Raw genomic sequence first — 18,092 nt, forward strand, 5'->3', positions numbered from 1 at the left:
ATGTCCAGTTCAAGTTCTCTGTCTACTAGGCTTCTGTTCCAACAGACTATCCCCAATAAAGATGAAGTAACTGAAGCCCAGAGAGGGATCCCTTTCCTAAGGTCACATGTCAAGACTCCAATTCAAGTCTCACTTCCTCTAGGAAGCCAACCCTGATTATTCTGGCCAACATGGATCTCTCTGATACTATTTATCCATAGCACTCATTGTCTCTATCATTCACCTGAGAATTTAATTAATTAATTAATTGATTGATTAATTGGAATTTAATTAATTTAATACTTTATTCTATGCTATCTTGTCTTATTCTCTAAATGGTTTGTGAATGTAAGCCTCTACAACGCAGTGACTGTTTCTCCCTTTCCTTCTGCATTTTCCTCCATCTCCCTCCCACCAGAGTAGCTCAGCACCGATCTAGGCACACATTAGGTATTTATTAAATGCTTGCTGAAGTGATTTTACATGGGATTCCCTGGTGTCTGACCACCAAGAGGCTTGCCTTCCAGCTGTGCCATGCCTGTGCCTTTGCCTGGGGCCCAGAGCAGCTGAGGACTGCTCAGTTCCAGGGACACCACAGGACTAGTCAGTGGTGATTCCTCCAGGGAGGTCTGTGAATCCGTTTCTTCTGAGGAGAAACTACCATGTCTGGAGAACGGGAAGTGTGACCCTCGTCCTGGCCTCTTTCTGGTGAGACCTTTCCATAGGGTGGGGGACTTGGAAGCGGTGGGCAGGGTGGGTCGCCATGTGGGAGGCTGCAAATTCTCTGGGGCTGCCTTGTTAAGATCCACAGTCAGGTCATCCTGGGGTCCTGGCTCTGGGTCAGTAGTTCCAGGAGCTGGGTTGGAAGCCCCCCTTTTCTGTCGATTATCTCTGCCATCCCCTTCCTCTTTACACTGGTCAGAAGACCAGTGTGGGCCACCTGGGCCTGCAGAGTTTGAATTCATACTTGTACCCAACCTTCCCGCAGGAACAGACTGTCCTTTCCATCTCTGGATTCCAGTGAATGTTTTCCCAGGTTCCAGAATGCCAATGGAGTCTCCCTCCAGGGTTCTGGGGGCTAAGTTCACTGAAATATCTTTTCCCTTACTAGGGCCCAGCTCAGTCTCTGGTTTCCCCTGGTACCGGGTCAGAGCCTCCTGAAGAATAACATAACTCTCATGCCGCCTCAGCCGAGCTTCCTCCCAAAGACCCAGGCCAGGGCCTCGACTCAGAGAAGATGCCTGCAGCCACATCTCCCACAGTTTCTCCGCAGGAAACTCTACTGCAAGTCTCTGCAGGTAGCTCTCCAGGTGGTGCTGTGCATCTGGACTGGCCTCAGAGCCCTCACCCAACTTTAGATCAGCCACCAAATCCTGACAATCCAGGTTGAACCAGGTCATCTGGGGAAAAAGGAGAGGGGGATTAGCATAAAAACCTAAGACCAAGATCCATTTCCAAATGGGTAAACATGTATAGATATGAACAAACAGGTCTCAAAAGAATTGCAAACTATTAACAGCCATATGAAAGGTCGTTCCAAACAATTAATGATAAGAGAAATGCAAATGGCAACAACTTAGAGGTTTGATCTTATACTCAGCAAATTGGCAAAGGAGACAAAAAATGAAAATTAATTAATGTCAGAAAGACTATGCAAAGATAGGCACACAGGTGCATTGTTGGTGGAGCTGTGAATTAGCCAGTCTTCTTGGAAAACAATTTGTAATTAAGCTTTAAAAAGGGACTAAAATTTCCATGCCTTTTGGCCCCAAGATGCTCCTGTTAGTTAGGCATATACCCCAAAAATCTAAAGACAGAGTTTGCAGACCTTCTTTGCCGAGATCGGGGATTATTGGTGTAGAATACTGTACTTATTGTCAGACACAGTCAATGCATTTGTTTGTTTTGTGCAATTGCTTCTCCTCCCCCCACCCCCCCCCTTTTAAAACTTTGTGACAAAGAATGGCTCACTGGGTAGTTAAGAGGAGTGGATAGATCCAGAAGTATAGGTGATTTAAAAACAAAAGATATCAATTTTAAAATAAAATGGAAAAAAGGGAGAGGGTGGGAATGAAGTCAGGCTAAAATCAAAGAGGCCCCAGCACTGGGAAGATGTATAATGATAATTGGGCTAGGGATCACAGTATTTGAGACTAAAAGGAAATTTAGAGATCGTCTAATCCAACAGATTCTCTTTACAGAGAAGGAAACTAGGGTTCAGAATGTGTGACTTGTGTAAGGTCATATAAGTAGAAAGAAGGAGTCTGAATTCAAACACAGGCCCTTTAACTCCAAATATAGTACAATATCAACTATGTACTGGAAGATTAACGACAACTGGCATTTCAGTTGCATTTCTTTCTGTTAAAAAGCGCCTATTATCTATTATTTTGCTTGAACCTCACCATACCCAAATGAAGTAGGTAATATGAGAATTACTGTTTCCATTTAATGGATGAGAGAACTGAGGCTGGTGGAGCTGGACTTCATCCCAGTGTTCTGACTCTACATCTGGACCTTGACCTCCTTAGAACAACACTCCAACCAAATGACCTCAAGAGGAATCTTCTAATTCTAGACGTATTATCCTATAATTATTGTTGTTGTTCAGTAATGTCTGGCTCTTTGTGACCATATTTGGGGTTTTCTGGGCAAAGATCCTAGAGTGGTTTACCATTTCCTTCTTCAGATCACTTTACAGATGAGGAAACTGAGGCAAACAAAGCTAAGTGACTTGCCCAAGGTCACACAGCTAGTAAGTGTCTGAGGCCAGATTTGAACTCAGGAAGATGAGTTTTTCTATTTCCAGGCCCAATGTTCTATCCACTGTACCACCTAGCTGCCCAATGATCATATAGAAAGCTTAAAGGCAGCTATCCTTCCTCCCTCACACTCTGCTCCCACTCCTGAGGCTCCTCTTCTCTAGAGTAAACATCTCCTCATATAGCATACCCCTGAGGTCTTTTATCAGCCTTGGTTGCCTTCTTTCTGGTCACTCTGAATTCTATAAATGGTTTTCCTAAATGTGACACTTGTAACCGAGCCCAACTCCCCATGTGTGTTCTAACAATCATCAACTCCCTATTTCTGGAACCTCTCCCCCTATTCCTGAAGCCCAGGCTCAGATTAGCCTCCTTAGCAGCCACATATCTCACTGCTGACACATGTGAAGCTGGTAGTTCATATAAAACCCCCAAATCTTTTTCAGATAAAATGTCTAACTGCTCTTTCGCCATTGTGGACTTTTGATGGCAATTTATTGAACCCGAGTGGGAGACATTACATTTATCTCTATTACATTTCACCTTATTTGATTTAGCCCAATGTTCTAGCTTGTCAAGATCTTTTTGGATGCTGCCTCTGTCATCCCAATGTGTGAACTGTGCCCCCCAGCTTGGCGTCACCTGAGAGTTTGATAAGGACACCATTTATGACTTTAGAAAAAGGTTAAGTAGCATAAAGCCAAGCCCACTGGAGAGCTCCTTCCAAGCTGACATTGAACCATTAAGGACCCACTCTGAGTCTGGCCATTCAACCAGTTCTGAATCCATCTAAGTGTAATATTGTCTAGCCCACATCTCTTCACATTTTAGAAAAGAGAAAGGTGAGAGGCTTTATCAAAGGCTTTGTGAAAATCTAGGCTAATATGTGACATTCATATGTTCTGCCAGTTTAGTAACCCTATAAAGAAGGAAATAGACTTAACCTGATATGAATGGACATTCATTTTAACAAGCATCTATTAGGCATATTCTATGTGCCAAGTATTATGTTAAGTGCTAGAGGTATAAAGAAAAAATGCCCCAAACAAAGCAAAATAACTAGTCTCTACCCTCAAGGAACTTGTTCTATTGGTGGGATACAATATGTACACAGGTAAGTACAAATCTCTCTCTCTCTCTCTCTCTCTAAAGTGAACACATTGTAACTTTTTTGAGGAGGGAGAAGAGGCAGGAGTGAAAGTACTAATATAAAGCCACCACCATTTTCTAGATGTTCATTAAGCCATCCCTCTGCTAATATAGTCTAACATTCTGCCAGGATTAGAAGTCAAGCTTACTTGCAGACTAGAGTCTGCAAACTCTACTTCCCCCCTCCCTTAAAACAATCTGCTCAATATCCTCTCTTCTCCATACCTTCATCTCCCATTCTCTATAACCATTCAGATATTAGTGACAAAGGCTCAGCAATGACACCTGCTAATTCTCTCAGGTGACTTAAAGTCATCAAGGGCCCTCTTACAGTATTTCCCCACTTGTCTTGGATATTAAAATACTATTGGGGAGATTTGGTACCTCTGAGCCATGTGCTTTGTGCCTGTCTCCCCATGAGAAGTACAAGGATTTCTTTCATGGTTTCCCTTCCCCCCACCCTTCCCTTCCCTTGCTCCTAAATAAACTACCACCTTATTCTAACTACAAAAACCAAAAATACTATTGGGGGGGGGACAGCTAGGTGGCGCAGTGGATAGAGTACCAGCCCTGGACTCAGGAGTACCTGAGTACAAATCCGGCCTCAGACACTTAACACTTACTAGCTGTGTGACCCTGGGCAAGTCACTTAACCCCAATTGCCTCACTAAAATAAAAATAAAAATAAAATTAAAAATTAAAAAAAAATAATAATAAATAACATGCTGGGGCAGCTAGGTGGCGCAGTGGATAAAGCACCGGCCCTGAATTCAGGAGGACCTGAGTTCAAATCCAGCCTCAGACACTTGACACTTACTAGCTGTGTGACTCTGGGCAAGTCACTTAACCCTCATTGCCCCACAAAAAACAAAATACTACTGGGGTCAGCTAGGTGGTACAGTGGATAAAGCACTGGCCCTGGATTCGGGAGGACCTGAGTTCAAAGTCAGACACTTGACACTAGCTATGTGACCATGGGCAAGTCACTTAACCCTCATTGCCCTGCAAAAAAAGAAAGAAAACCCAAAACAAACCCAAAACACTAAAAAACCAGAAATACTATTAGCCATTTTTTTTCCATTCTTTCCAGACCAAAGGTCATTCTCCTTGGCAAAATAAGAACTGAACAGCAATAACTTTGAGCTGTTGTTGGTTATCACTGTCCCATCCACCCCAAGCAATGGTAACATCCCTTCTTTGTTACTCTTCTTTTCTCCAATCTGCAAACAATGACCCACTACTTTGTTGAACTTAATTTTTCTCACTGTACTCAGCTCATTTTGAGATTTAGGACTTCTGATATCATTCATATGGTACATGCCATGATTTTATTTAATAATAGCACCTTCCTCCCATTTGTTGTAAGAATAAAATGAGGGGACAGCTAGGTGGCGCAGTGGATAAAGCACCAGCCCTGGATTCAGGAGTACCTGGGTTCAAATCCGGCCTCAGATACTTGACATTTAGTAGCTGTGTGACCCTGGGCAAGTCACTTAACCCCCATTGCCCCGCAAAAAAAGAATAAAATGAGACAATTGAGTACCTTGCAAACCTTAGAATGCTATATAAATGCTTGGTATTATTGTTGTTATTAATTATTTTCCTATTCTATTAATCTGCCCTGGCTTCCACTTTTTTGGTACATATATTTTGCAGAACTAAATTGGTTGGTACATGTAATCCACTACAACCTCTAGATATATATATTCACACAAATAATTACCTAAGCATGTATCCCTCGGTTTGTAAAGCTGGATTTTTAAACCCAAGTGAAAGACTTTACCTTTTTTCCCATGAAATTTCATGTATAATTGTAGTGGCTGTGACTAAAACGATTCATTCTTTGGTGGACAATGCTTTGGTCTTGAGCCTTTTGGTACTGAGTTATGTTGGTTCTCTGAAGGTAGACCCATAGTTTGTCCTTGGGTCATACCTGAATTGCCTGAGCTTGTGCTCAACAGGCATAGTCTTTGAGTGTCAACACTCTACCTGATGTGGGGGTGGGAGGGAGACCTCTGAGAAGGACATCAGTGGAAGCCTCCTTCGTATAAGAGTTATTGAATTCCTATAATTAAGTGATTTCCATATTCTGGCCCTAAATTCCTTTTCTGCCCTTATCTCCCAAGCCTGCTTTTCACATGCCATTTGTGTTAGTGCTGCCAGCCTCCTAAATATCTCCCAAACATGCCTCATGCATTCCTCTTCTGAGCTTTGTTCCCATGCCTGGAATGTGTCCTCCTCTGCTGTCTTATCTACCCATCATTTCTCTTTCTCCTTGCACCCCATTCCCCCATCACTCTAACCAAACAAGAATACTTAGTGTTCTCTAAATATACTTTTCACATTCCTACTTCCACTCCAAGGTTCACTCTATTCTCTCTATCTGGGATACACAGGATCTTCCAGTTCACTCCCTCTCCCAGGTTCTCAGGAACCCTTATTCCTGAGCATTATTTTTCATCATTGAAACCTTATTCATGCTTTAAGACTTAGCTCAAGTGGCACCTCTTCTTGGAAGCCTTCCCTGATCCCTGGTCCCCTTCTTAGTCATGAGGGGATCTTTCCTTCCTCTGAACTTCATATTCTTCTGTCTGTATCTCGCTTATGGCATTTAGCATATGAGTTCATTCTTCCTGATATTATAGAAATTTGTGTGCCCATCTCTTACTGGCTAGTTTCTTGGAGGCAGGGACAAGAAACTGTATTTTATCTAAACTTAGTCTCTTCTCTGGTATCCTGCACTCAGTAGTTGCTTAGGAATTGTTTACCGAATGGAGACCTCATTCTATTATTCATCTTTGCAATCTCTAGGGCATATAGCACAGACACTATAATTCCTGAACATGTCACAGAGGTTTGGTGTTTGTTGAATGAGTGACTCCTTCAAGGCCCAGCCCAAGATCCTCATCCTCTCTAAAGCCTTTCCTGGCTACCCTAGTACATAGCCCCATGATGCTCCCTGTGGAGCCACTGCTAATTTCTAAGCATTTATTGTATGGACCCTTCTCCTTTTTCACTGGGCAGAATCTGTCTTGTACCCTTAGTTATCTTTCTACTTGTGTCTGTCTTACCTTCCCACCTAGGGATACAACAGTAGATAGGACACAGATTCTGCTCTTTACTCTAAAAGAACTCCCAGTATCATGGGGGAGGGGGTGGAGACACGCACACAAATAACTGATAAGAGGGCCAGACTAAGGGCCAAGAGAGAGGTAAGTTAGAGGTGTCTCTAACAATCAATCAATCAATAACCATTTATTAAGCACCAGACACTGCATTAAGCTCTGACACTGACAGTACAAAAAGAGGCAAAAGATGATTATTTGCTCTCAAGAATATTACAATCTAGTGGGGGAGGCAACATGCAAACACATATATACAAAGCAAGTTATGTACAGGATAAATAGAATAACAGAAAGCAGGCACTGGAATTAAGAGGGCTTGGGGAAGGCTTCCTCTAGAAGGAGGGATTTTAGGTGGTACTTAAAGGAAGTCAGGGAGGTCAGGAGTCAGAGCAAAGGAGGGAGAATGTTCCAGGTACGTGGGACAGCCAGAGAGAATGCCTGGAGTTGAGAGACGGAATATCTTGTTTGTGAAGCAGCCAGGAGGCCAATGTCACAGGACTGAAGAATACTTGTTGGGGAGTAAGTGTAAGAAGACTGGAAAGGTAGGAGGGAGCTAGGTTATTAAAGGCTTTGAATGTCAAATAGCATTTTGTATTTGCTCCTGGAGGCAATAGGGAGCCACTGCAGTTTATGAAATAGGGAAAGGGGAAAGAGGAGGAATGTAGACAATTTAAGAATAGGTGTGCTAACAATAAAAAAAATGCAGATTTTTGTATAAACAGGGGCAAAATAGAAATGTAAAGAAGGAAATCTCACTTTTATGGAGGGGGGCAGCGTGGAGTGTGGCAGAAAGGGTAGGCTTCCCAGGGAAGTTATTATCTAAGCCTGGTTTTAAAGGAAGGGAGAAGTTTCAACACAGCATGTATGTGGGGTAGAAGGGATTTCCACTCCAGTCACCAGGGATGGCATGAACAAAATGCTGTTGTTTGTTGTTTTCAAAGAGGACTAATGACCAGCACAGGGTGGTCTTGACTCGTGCAGGAATTAGATTTAAGCAAGGCAGAGTTGCATGAAGTCGTCAGCCTTAGTCCCTTTCAGAGTCATCAAAGTCTAGTGTCAGGATAAAAGTCAAGACAACTAGCAATGGCCTGGATATGTATTGAACGGAAGCACAGAGAGAGATGATCTGCTGGGCAGGCAGGTGGGGACCAAGCTGTGAATGGACTTGATTGCCAGGTAAATTGGTTTGTATTTTATTTTATGATCAGGACAGTGTAGCAGCATGTGAAAGCTAGCTTGGACAGGGGAGAGGCTGAATGCAGGAAGACATGATGCAGGGAGTTAGAACAATGTACAATGTACAATGTTTCAGCACCCCACCCGGAGGCAGCCTGGGTAGATGAGAAAAGTGCTCCCACCTTTTTGCAGAGCTTGTTGGACTCTACCAGTAGAATGTAAGTTCCTTGAGGGCAGGGAATATTTTCACTGTTGTCCTTGTGTCCATGTGATAGGTACTTAAAAAAATTTTTTTGTATTGATTGATATGACTCTTGCATTGTCTATTATTTAACTGACAACCTAATCAACTTAAGAAGTCCAAGAGACTGACGACATGAACAGGTTCAAGAACTTGGAGCAATAAATGAAAGCTATGCTGGACTTGGAGTCGAGAGACCTGGGTTTAAATCTTGCCATTATGAGCAAGTCCCATCTCTCTGAACCTCATTCTCATCTGTAATATGGTTGTTTTTTGTTTGTTTGTTTGTTTTGGTGGGGCAATGAGGGTTAAGTGACTTGCCCAGGGTCACATAGCTAGTAAGTGTCAAGTGTCTGGGGCCGTATTTGAACTCAGGTTCTCCTGAATCCAGGGCTGGTGCTTTATCCCCTGTGCCATCTAGCTGCCCCCTGTAATATGTCTTCTTATTTGTAGTACCTAGAACACTGGGTGGTTGGAAAGAACAAATGAAATAGTGTGTTACAACTTTTGCAAACCTTAAGATTCTCTATCAATGTCAGCTATTATTATTCTAGCTCAATACAGGAAGCATTTCCTAACAATTGTTATCCAGCAATGGAAGGGACTGCCCCATGAAGCAGAGAGCTTCCTATCATTGGGAGGGTACTATAAATGGAAATCCTGCATAGTAATAGTAATGACTCATTTCCATCTTGTTCTGAGATTTGTTGCATTTTTACTTTACATCAAGTTTTATTCAAGTATTATCTTCATTTTGCAGATAAAAAAACCAAGGCTCAGAACATCTGGTTCAGCCCCTTTATTTTACCAGTGAGGACCAGAGAGAAGCGATTCATCTGTCCTTAAGAAAACATCCCAGGGTAAGAGCCCCCAGCCAGTCTAATGCTTCCTCCAGGCCCATCTGACCTAAGGCCCAGTGGATGATCTGGGGGACCTAAGTCTTTTTAGTGCCAGAATTGGAAGTGAGGGTACCTGGCTCCAAATCCAGTGCTTTTCTCATTACCTTTCACTGCCTTGGGGAAGAGGTCAAATGAGATGACCTCTGGAGTCCTAGTTATGAAACTATAGATTTTCAGGTTTTAGCTTAATTCATGAAGTGAATTGGCAAAAGTATAGAATGTCTGAGGAACAACCTTAACCTTCTGAGATTGTTTTCATGAAGAAGGCTGACCCTGACCTTCATCAAATCATCCAGTGAGCTCTAGACAGATGGGCTAAAGGGAGCATTGGTCTGGCTTGGGGCTCTTACCCTGGGGTTCTTCATTCCTCCTGCAAAACAGATGCAAATAGCAATGAATGTAACCAATTTTCAGCAGCTTGTGAAAAACCTAATCTTTCCCTCCATTAATTTAGTATCCGACAGAGAGCTGTTAGGCAGCGTGCAGCGTAGAAACATTTTCTCCAGAGGCACCATCTTTCCACGGATTAAAGGAACTTGTTTTTAGATAAATGACTTAATATACATGGAAGCACACGGAGCCCAGAGATGAGAAAGGGTGACATCAATCCAAGTTTGTGGCATGATTATATTAGTATTATTTAGGGCGGTGTGGCTTCTGTATCACCCAGCCACCCACTACTACCACTCCCATCTCTCACCCTTCTTCCCTAGCCTGTCACATCTGCCAAAGCTGCCTAATTCCTAGGTGCCAGACCACGGGCTTTCTGTCTGGTGTCCAAAGCCCTCTACCACTTCCTCCTGGAACCCTGCCCTGAGACCTCGTGCATGAGGAGAAGTTGGCATTCTCTCTCCCTGGCTAACTAGGCTGCCTGGGCCAGACACACATCTGCCAGCCTTCCACAGGGTGTTTATAAAGACCATAGCAACACCCCCTGTTAAAGCACCACTGCTTGGGAGCAGGTGGTGTGGGGCTGGGGAAAGAACATTGAAGAGACTGAATCCTTGCTTAGCCACTGACTATATATGAGATTGTGGATTACAAGTCACAGGTCTGAGGTCACCCATCTTGGTAAATAGTAGAAGTGGGATTAGATCTCAGGTCCTCTGACTCCAAGTCCAGAGTTCTTCCTGTTATCACGAAGAGCAAGTCACTTCATCTGTCTGGTATTCAATTTCTTCGTCTATAAATGGGGAGATTGATCTAGATAATCTCTAAGGCCCCTTCTGACTTCAAATTCCTTCATCCAGATGATTTTATGCCCTCCCACTCTCCCCCAGATCCCAAGGGTGTTGGCTGTGAGTTTCCACTCACAGACATGCCATCAGTCTTTCCCTTTGAGCACTCCCCTCCCCATAGAATGTTCAGTTTTAAGGGACTATGTGTTCTTTTAGCCTTCAGCTTCCTCCACCCTCTCCTCTTAGCTCCAGGGAGGAAATAGAAGAGAGGGACAGGGATGGGGACTACTCTGGTGATTCTATTGGTATGCAGAACTCCTAGATGAGAACATCAATTCAGGTAGACACCTTATAGCCTTTGTTTGTTTGTTTGTTTGTGGAGGCAGTTGGGGTTAAGTGACTTGTCCAGGGTCACACAGCTAATAAGTGTCTGAGGTCAAATTTGAACTCAGGTCCTCCTGACTCCAAAATCAGCAGTCTATCCACTGTGCCACCTAGCTGCCCCAACACCTTATAATCTTAAGAGAGTTGATTAGAGTACATAGGAATTAAGTGACTTGCCCAGGGTCACAGAGAATTGAAGTCAATTTCTTTTTTAAAAATTTTCTTTCTTTTTTGTTATTTTTTCTTTCTTCTTTTATTTATTTATTTTTCCGGGGCAGTGAGGGTTGAGTCACTTGCCCAGGGTCACACAGGAGGTTGATTTCTAATGGGGTGGGGTCAAAATAGTGCTGAATTTGGGGTGAGAAGGAAGACCTTGGTTCCAGTCCTTTCTTTATCACTCACGTGACCTTGGGCAAGTCTCTTCTCTCTGGTGTCAGCAAACTACAATCTATGGGACAAATCTGGTCATTCTTAGCTCATGGATTGTACAAAACCAGGCAGCCAGCTGGCTTTGACCTGTGGATTGTACTTTGCCAACTCCGAGACAGGTGATCTTTAAAAGTCCTTCTATCTGTAAATCTTAAGATCCTGTGTAAATTTGGCGAGTAACCATACTCACCTTGTTGCAGAATTGATAGAGATGGAGGAGGGTTTCCAGGTCTGTCCTTTGCCTCTCTATGGCCATGTAGAAGTGGGTCAGCTTGGCCTGGAAAGTGCTCTTGGCAGCTGTGAAAGCTGCAATCTCTGGGGAGTCAGCTCCTTGGAATCTGGCTGCTTGTTTTGACAGTTCTAAGCCTCGGTTGTAGTGAGCCTGAGGGAGGAGAGAAGAGATCTTAACTCAGTTCTGCTCAAATTCAATAAGCAGCTATTGAGTGTCCACTGAATGCAAAGCCCCGAGTTTGGCTCTAGGGTTTGTTAGGAAAAAAAAAAAAGGACACATCCATATACTGTGGCTGTGGAGCTGGTTGTGTTAGAAGGAGGGAGAACAGACCTCTTGGTAACAGAATGTTGTGGGTCTGGGAATCTGGTGCCCTAGATGGCTTTGCCTCTTATTTGTTCATTTGTTGCCTTGTGTATAGGACTGTGCTCTAAACTGCCATAAGCCTTAGGTAGAGAACACACCAAAAGGACAGGCAATGATGCCTTCACAGTATCTAAGAGCTGATTTCTTGAGAGTAGCTTCAGAACCCTTCCCTGTTCTCTCAAGCACGCCTGCACCAGAGGTCTGATGGTGAGTAGGAGTTGGGTAACCAGTGATTTTTGTTTCTCCAGTACCCCTCCCCTCATCCACATGCCTCTGTTATTTCACCAACCTCAACTAATGAAAACTTCCTTAGACTAGACATACCGTGGCCTGTTGGAAGAATTCTTCAAACTGCTCATGGGATTTTTCCACACGCTCGAGGCTCCATTCCAAAGGTGTCAGTGCCTTAAGCCACGTAGTGCCTTCCCCATCGATCCAGTCACTGATCTGGGGAAGGCGATGAAATGAGGTATGAGAAGCTAAATTGATGCCCGCTGTGTGTTTCAGTCCATTCCAGTCATTTACCTTTGGGAAGGCATCGCTTACAAGGTGTGCCATTCTGATTCTCCTAAATTTCCTTTCTACCTCTTTTCTTTTACTCTTTTGCTCAAAGAACTCCAGGGGCTCCATATTACTTATTGATGAAAGTTCAAATTTTTCCAGCTTGCATTCAGGGTCATCTATAACCTGATGCCTTCTTCTTTTTTTTTTTGTGGGGCAATGAGGGTTAAGTGACTTGCCAAGGGTCACACAGCTAGTAAATGTCAAGTGTCTGAGGCCAGATTTGAACTCAGGTCCTCCTGAATCCAGGCAGGTGCTTTATCCACTGCACCACCTAGCTACCCTCAATCTGATACCTTCTTACTTTTACAGCTGCATTCCATATTATTTCCCCTACTGTATGGTCCAGCAAAACTGGACTACTCTTTACCCTGACTCACAAACATGTCCTGTGCTCTCCTGCTTCCATACCATTCCCTGAGCCTGGAATGTCCTTCATTCCATCTTTACCTATTGAATTCAAACATCACCTCCTCCAGGAAGCCTTCCTAATTTCCCTAGTCAAGAGCAAGCTTCTCCCTGGGATCTCACATAGTACTTTGAACTCAGGTCCTCCTGACTCCAGAATCAGCAGTCTATCTACTGTGCCACCTAGCTGCCCCAACACCTTACAGTCTTAAGAGAGTTGATTAGAGTACCTAGGAATTAAGTGACTTGGCCAGGGTCACAGAGAACTGAGGTAAATTTCTTTTCTTTTTTTTTTTTTGGTGGGGCAATGAAGGTTAAGTGACTTGCCCAGGGTCACACAGGAGGTCAATTTCATTTAGTGGATTACTCTCTAAGCATTTTTTTATCCTATCCTGCAGTGTTATATAGCTATTTGTGTTCTTGTTTCTCCCCCATACTATAACCTCTGTGAGGATGGAAAGGAAACTTTCTTTCAGAGACTAGCATGGACCTAGCTGGTCATTAATAAATATTTGTTGAATGAGTGCATTAATTAAGACAGCAAAGATTGCAACATTGAGCCTAACAACCCAGCAGAGCTAGTGCTTGAGCCTTATAGGGAATTCTCAGAGTCATGTGGGTCATCCCCTTGCTTTGGGACATGGATGCCCTGCTTTATCTTCAAAATCTCTGGAGAAGGAGAACCCCTCTTTCTCCTTAAGAGGTAGAGGTGAGTTTGGGGGGACCTAGGAACACCCTCAATTCTCAAGGATGAAAAAGCAGAGCTTCTCTTCTCCAGAGAATACTTAGATCATTAACCTAGTTCAGGGGAATGCTTGGGAGTTTTAAAATCCCATAGCTGGAAAGGACCTAAGAGGTCATCTGGTCTAACTTCCACCTATAACATCCTGATGCATCATCGACCAGCCACCACCTGAAGACCTTTTAGCAAAGGAGAACTCATGACAGCTTGGATGATTAGGGGATTTTTCTTTATGCTCCCTGGCCCAGGTGGGAGAGATGTATGTTAGGTCCTCTTGCCCCTTTCCTAGGGGAGTGAGCCCATGGACACTGGCCCAAGGCCTCACTTCCTGAGGCAAGTCTAATTAGCTCAGGTGAGCCAAAGGCCCCTCCCCTTCCACCCTCACTCACCTGGCAGAACTCAGACTCCAGTTCACTTGTCTGCACCAGGGATTCCAGTCTCTCTAGGCTCTTGTTAGATGTGGTCACTAGCACATGAACCCGTTCTTCCACTTGACTGTAAAGGGCCATTGCCAAAGCCATACTGTTCCTGAGGACCAAGGAAGAATCACACATCAATGAAGGACAGAATCTCAGCATGGGAAGGGACCTCAATGTATATTTAATTCAAAATGGATCCAGAGGTTCCATCCCTGCTGGGTGTATCATGCAGGGATTGTTCTAGCCATCTTATAAAGGTGTGCAACTGGTCACAAGAGGGAATGGGTTGACTTAGTGCAGACCATCCCCATTGCCCTCCATTTATCCAAACCTCACCTATTACCAACTTCAGTAGTAAGGAAGTATTTCCTGGTTCTCTTAGCTGCTATGGCCTTCACCTCTGAGATTAGTTTCCATCTACTTTGTATTTATCTTGTATGTAACTATCACATTGTTTCTCCCATTAGAATATAAACTCTTTAGGGCAGGGGATACATACTGTTTTTTGTCTCTCTTTGTAGCTGTAATGCTTAGCACAGGACCTGGCACATAATAAATGCTTGTTGACTGATAAACTTCAAGACTACATCATCCAATGTTGTAAGTAATTTGAAGATGGGACTTGGTCTGACACTTTCTCTAAAATGCCTTGCATAGCAGTTGCACAGTTGGAGTTAGAAGACAGTGTTGTACCATCTTCCAAGGAGGCAGGTTGTCCTCTCTGCCCTGGCTAATGCTATTCTGTATCTGGAATATATTAATTCCCTCTTTTTGTCTTTTGAATTCCTATGCATTCTTATATATCAACTCAAATAATAATAGTAAGAACAACATCTAGTGCTTTAGGGTTTGCAAAGTACTTAACAAATATCTCATTTTGTCATGACCACAACTCTGGGAGGTAGGTGCTATTATTTATTTATTTACAGGTATCCTCATTTTATAGATGAAGAAACCAAAACAAACTGAGGTTACTATCTGTGTGACATGGTTAGATAGCAAGTAAGAGTCTGAGGGTCTGAGTCTGGATTTGAAATTAGGTCTTCCTTACTCTAGGTCTACCACTCTTACACTGTGCTCATTAGCTGCCTCAAATGCCACCTCCAAGTTGTGAACTGGTCTAACCATTCTGACAGTTTGGAACCATGGCCAAAGCACTATAAAACTGTGTATATCCTTTGATCCAGCAATACATAGTACCAGGTCTGTATCCCAAAGGGATCAAAACAAAATGTATATGTAAAAATATTTGTAACAGCTATTTTTGTAGTGGCAAAGAATTGGAAGGTGAGATGATATCCTTCAATTGGGGAATTGCTGAACAAGTTGTGGTATATAATTGTGATGGAATATTATTTGTGCTATAAGAAATGATGAGCAGAATGGTTTCAGAAAAACCCGAGAAGACTTATATGAACTGATGCAAAGTAAAGTGAATGGGACCAGGAAAACATTGTACATAGTAACAGCAATATTATAAAGATAATCAGCTATGGATGGGCTTGGCTACTCTGATCAATACAATGATCCAACAATTCCAAAGGACTCATGATAAAAAAAATGCTATCTCCCTCACTCCTCTGCCCCAGTGAGAGAACTGTTGAAATCTAAGTTCAAATTGAGGCATATTTTTTTTCACTTAATTTTTCTTGTTTTTTTTTTTAAACATGGGCAATATAGAAATATATATTTCATGACTTCACATGTATAATGGGTATTGAATTGCTTGCCTTTTCAACTGATAGAGGAGGGACTAAAGGGAGGAAGATAATTTGGAATTCAAAATAAAAGCACAATTTTTTAAAAGTCAATTCTGCCAACCCCCTCCTCCCAAAACAAACAAAACAAACAAGAATGTCACCTCCATCATGATTTTTCCCTGAGATCATGTGGATAGGAAAAGAACACTAGGATTGGAGTTATAAGACCTGGGTTTGAATCTAGGCTTGATACTTTCTAGCCGTGTGACTATAAGTAAGTTAACCTCTCTGAGCTTGAGTTTTCCCTTAAACTAAATGGGATTTGCTTAAAGAAAAAAATTTTAAACATTATCTATGACTTCACTGGTAAGGGAAACTGCCCATTATCCGTGGGCACTGAGAGATTAGTTAAATCATTTGCCTGTGGTCAGAAAATGTCATAGCCAGGACTAGAACCCAGATCTTTCTGATACCATGTTGCCTCTCAGCTCTCAAAGGCAGTTACTCTTATTTATACTACCCATCTCACAGGGTTGTAAGAAAAAGGCTTTTTTTTCAATCATAAGGTACCATAGAAGTGGGAGTTATTATTATTCCATAATTCCCCCAGTCACTAATGATCCTCTCCCCTCTAGACCTTAAAGATTACTCTGTACATCATTTTTCATGGCTCCCTATTGCCAATCAAGTAAAGTTCAAGATTTTCTATTTGGCATTCAAGGCCTTCTACAATATGCCACCATACTGCCTTTCTATCTTTATCTCATCTTATTCTTCCTCGCATATTTCATGCTCTAATCCAAACTCTCTACCCTCAGAACTCAACCTGATCCAGGCCTTTGCTCTGTTCCTTGGACCTAGAATATCCTCCTCCCTCTTCTTTGTCTGTTGAATTTTCATTTACTTTCAATTGAGCATGAACAAAAGTTGTTCACATGCATCTAAAATATCACCTCCTCCAAGAAGTCTTCCCAGATTCCCTCCTCCTGGATACAATGTTTTCCTCTGACCTCACTAGCATACATTTTCTCATGTAATATTACATGTTACAGTTATTTGTGTTTCTGTGTTTGCATATTACCCCCCTCTTAGCCTGTAAACTCCTTGGTGGCATCTTATTTGAACTTTGTGCTTCTCATAGTGCCCAATTTATTAAATATATATATATTTTTTAATTGAAATGAATTTCTGGTTCTCCTTATAGGTGAAAGAACCATGGAATTGGAGTCTAAAAACATGGGTTCTAGTTATAGTACAGGCAAGCGAAGTGGTACAGTGTATAGAGTTCAGGGCCTGGAGTCAGGAAGACTCATCTTTCTGAGTTCAAATCTGACCTGAGATACTTATTAACTGTGTGACCTTGGGGAAATCACTTAATCCTATTTGCCTCAGTTTTCTCATCTGTAAAATGAGCTGGAGAAGGAAATGACAAACCACTCCAGTGTTTTTGCCAGGAAAACTCCAAATGGGGTCATTAAGAGTTAGACAAAACTGAAAAAAGATCGAACAGCAATAGCAACAACAAAATCATAGTACAGTAGAAAGAGCAAGATTCCTAAAGTTAGAGGTTGTCATTGTTTAGTCATTTTTCAGTCCTGTCTGACTCTCGGTGATCCTGTTTGGGGTTTTCTTGGCAAAGATACTGGAGTGGTTTGCCATTTCCTTCTCCATCTCATTTCACAGATGAGGAAACTGAGGCAAACAAGGTTAAGGTTAAGGGACTTGCCAGGCCTCAGTTTCTTCATCTGCTAAGTACTGGAGGTGGGAGGGAGTCCAGGATTTATTTTTTTAACATTTTTTAAACATTTAACATTTTTTAACATTTACTAACTGTACTTCGACAGAGTGGGTTTCCTTTGTGATGCTCTGTATTTTATCTGATGATTCTGAGAAGGGGTCCACAGGTTTCACCAGACTGCTGAAGGGGTCCTGGACACAAAGAAACCCCCCTGGAGTAGATGGACTCTGAGGTCCCTGGCAGCTCTAATCTCCAGTTCTGTGATCCCAGCTCTGCTGTGACCTTGCCCTGTCTCTTTCCCTGCCATGGGCCTCGATTTCCCCAGTTATCAAGTGAAGAGGTTAGACTAGACAATCTCTAAGGTCCCTTCCAGCCGGAAATCCTAGGATCAAGTCACCCTTTTAACCACTCTTAAAATAATGACAAAGGGGAAGGGAAGGGGCACAAAACTCCATCTCTGATGTGAGGGGCTGCCTGCGAGAGCTTTAGGAATGGAAAAACACAGCAGAGCTGAGAATGGGAGTGGGGTAGGGCCTGTAGTGGGGAAGATGGGCTGGATGTTGTGGAGGGGGAAGGGGCCTGATGTTGCAACAACAGACAATCTGGG

At 42.7% G+C, this 18,092-nt stretch overlaps 1 protein-coding gene across 3 annotated transcripts in view; it reads right to left on the minus strand.

The window, feature by feature from the left end:
- Window positions 1-423: 423 nt before the first annotated feature.
- The window catches only part of KIAA1755 (KIAA1755 ortholog), a 109,881-nt gene continuing 92,212 nt past the window's right edge, over window positions 424-18,092 (minus strand). For all 3 annotated transcript variants that reach the window (XM_043980444.1, XM_043980443.1, XM_043980442.1), the window contains 4 exons: window positions 14,018-14,156; window positions 12,242-12,364; window positions 11,513-11,704; window positions 424-1,379 (listed from right to left, as the gene is read on the minus strand). In XM_043980444.1, coding sequence (XP_043836379.1) covers window positions 459-1,379; window positions 11,513-11,704; window positions 12,242-12,364; window positions 14,018-14,156 — 1,375 coding nt within the window. In that variant the 3' untranslated portion in view covers window positions 424-458. The remainder of the gene's footprint in view (window positions 1,380-11,512; window positions 11,705-12,241; window positions 12,365-14,017; window positions 14,157-18,092) is intronic.

The sequence above is a fragment of the Dromiciops gliroides genome, chromosome 2 (assembly GCF_019393635.1).
Source record: "Dromiciops gliroides isolate mDroGli1 chromosome 2, mDroGli1.pri, whole genome shotgun sequence".
NCBI classification, from domain to species: domain Eukaryota; kingdom Metazoa; phylum Chordata; class Mammalia; order Microbiotheria; family Microbiotheriidae; genus Dromiciops; species Dromiciops gliroides.